At 48.7% G+C, this 4,825-nt stretch overlaps 1 protein-coding gene across 1 annotated transcript; it reads right to left on the reverse strand.

Annotated features, from left to right (window-relative positions):
• Nucleotides 1-4,506, reverse strand: Hspa5 (heat shock protein family A (Hsp70) member 5). Its single transcript, XM_013122053.3, has 9 exons — nucleotides 4,416-4,506; nucleotides 4,110-4,331; nucleotides 3,760-3,991; nucleotides 3,249-3,386; nucleotides 2,839-2,951; nucleotides 2,358-2,748; nucleotides 2,000-2,237; nucleotides 1,599-1,766; nucleotides 1-907 (listed from the first exon to the last, which is right to left on the reverse strand). The coding sequence occupies exons 2-9, from the start codon at nucleotides 4,232-4,234 to the stop codon at nucleotides 345-347; spliced, it is 1,968 nt and encodes a 655-aa protein (XP_012977507.1). The 5' UTR covers nucleotides 4,235-4,331; nucleotides 4,416-4,506; the 3' UTR covers nucleotides 1-344.
• Between the last annotated feature and the right edge of the window lie 319 nt (nucleotides 4,507-4,825).

The following is a 4,825-nucleotide window of genomic DNA, read 5'->3' on the forward strand; positions in this document are numbered from 1 at the left end:
TAAATAACAAACATTTATTGGTGTCACTTATGGTAGAAAAAAGTTCCTACACCAGATGTGCATGACCCAATTGTTAAATAGAACATTTCCAAGGTGAACACACACCCTGACCCAGCTTTCCCCCCAATTTTTAAAATTGCCAATTCCTCCTTTCCCCAACCCCAAGACATGTGAGCAACTGCTAATGAAAAGCAGTAAACAGCCACTTGGGCTATAGCATTTTCAACTCCACTCTGAGGTGAAGATTCCAATTACATTCGAGACTTAAGTTCTCTCAATTTTCTCCTAACCAAAGTTCCTGAGTCCAATATTTACAATATTACAGCCCTAGCAGATCAGTGCACCTACAACTCATCTTTTTCTGATGCATCCTCTTCACCAGTTGGGGGAGGGCCTGCACTTCCATAGAGTTTGCTAATAATAGGCTGAACAATTTCTTCTAGTTCCTTCTTTTTAGCTTTAAAGTCTTCAATGTCTGCATCCTGGTGGCTTTCCAGCCACTCAATCTTTTCCTCTACAGCTTTCTCCATGGTTTCTTTATCTTCTGAGGAAAGTTTACCGCCCAGCTTTTCTTTATCCCCAATCTGGTTCTTGAGGGAGTAAGCATAACTTTCTAATTCATTCCTGGTGTCAATGCGCTCTTTGAGCTTTTTGTCTTCCTCTGCAAACTTCTCCGCATCATTAACCATCCTTTCAATTTCTTCAGGTGTCAGGCGATTTTGGTCATTGGTAATTGTGATTTTGTTTTTGTTCCCTGTACCTTTGTCTTCAGCTGTCACTCGAAGAATACCATTAACATCTATCTCAAAGGTGACTTCAATCTGGGGTACCCCACGGGGAGCAGGAGGAATTCCAGTCAGATCAAATGTACCCAGAAGATGGTTGTCTTTTGTTAGGGGTCGTTCACCTAGAGCAGTAACAGGAAAACCTTGTCATTGACAAGCCTCAATGTACTGGTATCCTTATACTACAGCCTGTCAGAATGTGGGGAGTGGGTGGCAAGGACCCTTTATTGGGGTAGAAGTCAGTATTGGACCAACAGCAGCAACTCACTGGGTGCTACTACTCTTAACCAAATTTCATCTTTTTTTTTTTTTTTTTGGTTTTTCGAGACAGGGTTTCTCTGTGGCTTTGGAGGCTGTCCTGGAACTAGGTCTTGTAGACCAGGCTGGCCTCGAACTCACAGAGATCCGCCTGCCTCTGCCTCCCGAGTGCTGGGATTAAAGGCGTGCGCCACCAACGCCCGGCCCCAAATTTCATCTCTTAAAAAACTATATAAAAGCACCATAATTTGTATTTCAAAAGCCAGTGGACAGCCGGGCGGTAGTGGCGCACGCCTTTAATCCCAGCACTCGGGAGGCAGAGGCAGGCAGATCTGTGAGTTCGAGGCCAGGCTGGACCGAAAGCCTCCAAAACAATACAGAGAAACCCTGTCTCGTAAAAACCAAACCAGTGGACAAGAATGCTAAGTACTGAAACTAAGCAGCCTCTTCACTAGAATTACAGAAGATACTTTTTTCCCTGGGCATTTTAATAATGCATCATTAGATCCAAAGTCACTTTCAAACCATACAATATTTGTGAATGTAAATAATTACCTTCATAGACCTTGATTGTTACAGTTGGCTGATTATCAGAAGCTGTGGAAAAGATCTGAGACTTCTTGGTGGGCACCACAGTGTTCCTTGGAATCAGTTTGGTCATGACACCTCCCACAGTTTCAATGCCAAGCGTTAGAGGACACACGTCAAGCAGCACCAGATCACCTGCAGGAAAAAACCAATCAGGTTAGATTCCGAGGAGAGTCCAGAGCACCACACCAAGCAGAATCCCACTGTCATTTGCCCAGGTTCTAACCATAAACACAACAGGGACTAAGCCTGACCCAAATCTTGTCATCATCACTTTCCCTAAGTGACCAGCTTTCTGAAGCAACAGCTGGCCAGGCTTCCCACTGGCTACTCCAACACATATGTATGTGAGAGATACAGTGACCCACCTGTATCTTGATCACCAGAGAGGACACCAGCCTGGACAGCAGCACCATATGCTACAGCCTCATCTGGGTTTATGCCACGAGATGGCTCCTTGCCATTGAAGAACTCTTTCACCAGCTGCTGAATCTTGGGAATCCGAGTAGACCCACCGACAAGAACAATTTCATCAATGTCTGATTTCTTCAGATCAGAGTCTTCCAACACTTTCTGGACTGGCTTCATGGTAGATCTGAACAGGTCCTACAAAAAAGGCATGATTACTGCAGTGCCCAATGTACCCAGACATTGTTCAGTTACCCTGCATCAGGTATCCTAAACTCTGCTAAGTGGATCTATCTCATCAGCAACAACAGAGCATACCATGTTCAGCTCTTCAAATTTGGCCCGAGTCAGGGTCTCAGAGAAGTCTTCTCCTTCAAAGAAGGACTCAATCTCAATCCTTGCTTGATGCTGAGAAGACAGGGCTCGCTTAGCCTTTTCCACCTCACGACGCAGTTTCTGCACAGCTCTGTTGTCTTTTCTAACATCTTTCCCAGTTTTCTTTTTGTACAGCTTGATGAAGTGTTCCATAACCCGTTGATCAAAGTCTTCCCCACCGAGATGAGTATCTCCATTAGTGGCCACCACTTCAAAGACACCATTGTCAATGGTCAGAAGAGACACATCGAAGGTTCCACCACCCAGGTCAAACACAAGGATGTTCTTCTCTCCCTCTCTCTTATCCAGGCCATACGCAATAGCAGCTGCTGTACTGTAAGAACGAAACAGAGGGAGAAGAGGCTGAGCCAGGTTCGCATTCCCCCTTCCTGGCAGATCCACTAGACCTGAGGTCCACACTTACGGCTCATTGATGATCCGCATGACATTCAGTCCAGCAATGGTGCCAGCATCTTTGGTTGCTTGCCGCTGGGCATCGTTGAAGTAAGCGGGTACAGTAACAACTGCATGGGTAACCTAGGAGGACAGCAGAGATAACTGAAGTATACTTTGTTACTTCCCCATCTTATCAACTACAGTCAAAGCACATCAGTTTCTAAGTCAGCTGATAAGGGTATAAATCATAAACTTTTATAACCACAAAATTAAATGATAGCTCATGAAAACTGACTAGCATTTAGCTTGACCTTCCACAAAGCACTAAGTCATTAAGCCTGGCAAAAGTTGTTACCAGTTAGATTAAAAGATTTTAAACCAGGAAGGTTTCCTATGTAAGCCAACAGGAGCAACCGAAATCCTAAAACACTTGTTTACCTTCTTTCCCAAATATGCTTCAGCAGTTTCTTTCATTTTAGTGAGAACCATGGCAGAAATTTCTTCTGGGGCAAATGTCTTGGTTTGCCCACCTCCAATATCAACTTGAATGTATGGTTTAGTTTTCTTTTCAACCACCTATAAGGAATAATTTAAAGGTAATTTTTCGAAAGCTGAAACAATGGCACCACAAACTTTAAATAAAAAATAATCCATTTCTTCTCTCCCATAACTTGGACTTCGTTTTGGTCCCTTGGGGGATCTTGACTAAAACTAAGCACAGCTGTATTGTGGGCAGATCGACAGTTTTAGTCTATGTTTCAACTTTTAGACATTGTAACACTGTGTCACGTTTTATAGTACTGAAAAACACTACATCTAAAACCGTTACATAAACCCCGACCACATCCTTGTAGCGGTTTGAATGTTTTCTCCGCCTAGTCTCAACCCCTAAATATTCCACCACCCCAGCCGCCCCTTAAACGTGGGGGAAAGAAAAACCGGACTGTACCTTGAAAGGCAGGAACTTGATGTCCTGCTGCACCGAAGGGTCATTCCAAGTGCGTCCGATGAGGCGCTTGGCGTCGAAGACCGTGTTCTCGGGGTTGGAGGTGAGCTGGTTCTTGGCCGCATCGCCAATCAGACGCTCGCCTTCAGGAGTGAAGGCCACATACGACGGCGTGATGCGGTTGCCCTGATCGTTGGCTATGATCTCCACGCGGCCGTTCTTGAACACCCCGACGCTGACGGGGAAAAAAACCCACAGAAAATGCGATCAGCACCTCACTTTCTCATGCCAGGCCGGGAGGCCACGCCCCACTGTCGTCGTCCACCCCCCCACCTCAGACAAACGCCACTGACCAGGAATAGGTGGTCCCCAGGTCGATGCCCACCACCGTGCCCACGTCCTCCTTCTTGTCGTCCTCCTCGGCCCGCGCCGCGCCGAGCAGCAGCAGCAGCGCCGCCGCCACCACAGTGAACTTCATCCCGCCGGCGCTGTGGACAGTGCTCAGCGGTCCTTCGGCAGTCTCCGGGCCCAGCAACAGGCTTGTAGTCCCGGAGCGCGACGGCGTTCCGACCGATCTGAGGGCGACAGGAGCCCCCGATCAGGCGGAGCCACGAGACGGGCTCCGAGTTGGCCTGGAAAGGGCAGGCCGCGGCGCTTACCTCTCGGCCCCGCAGAGGCAGACGCTCCCGTCGCTGTGGTCTCGGCCCGTGTGGAGCGCGCCGCCGCCGACTCGGCTTATATACCCTCCCCCCAGCCCCGTCGTGGAGGCCTCCGATTGGCGAAGGCGCTCCTCGTTGGAGGACGCTGATTGGTCCATGCCACCAAGCTGGCCGCTGCCGATTCGAAGCGGCCTCCTCCGCAACTTACGTCACTGCTACGCCCCCCGGGCTGACTCATTGGCTCTTGGTCACTCTCAACGGCCGCCAATGAGGGGCAGCATCCGCCCTGTGCGCCGGTCCTATTGGTTCAGCAGCTGCCTGTCCCTCGGGTGACCTCTCAACCCGAGACCGTTTCCGCCGGTAACCGTCCAGGTCCTCCCGTCACCTGGCCCCCGGGGACCGAGGCAGGG

The sequence above is a fragment of the Mesocricetus auratus genome, unplaced genomic scaffold, assembly GCF_017639785.1.
Source record: "Mesocricetus auratus isolate SY011 unplaced genomic scaffold, BCM_Maur_2.0 Super-Scaffold_100047, whole genome shotgun sequence".
NCBI lineage: Eukaryota > Metazoa > Chordata > Mammalia > Rodentia > Cricetidae > Mesocricetus > Mesocricetus auratus.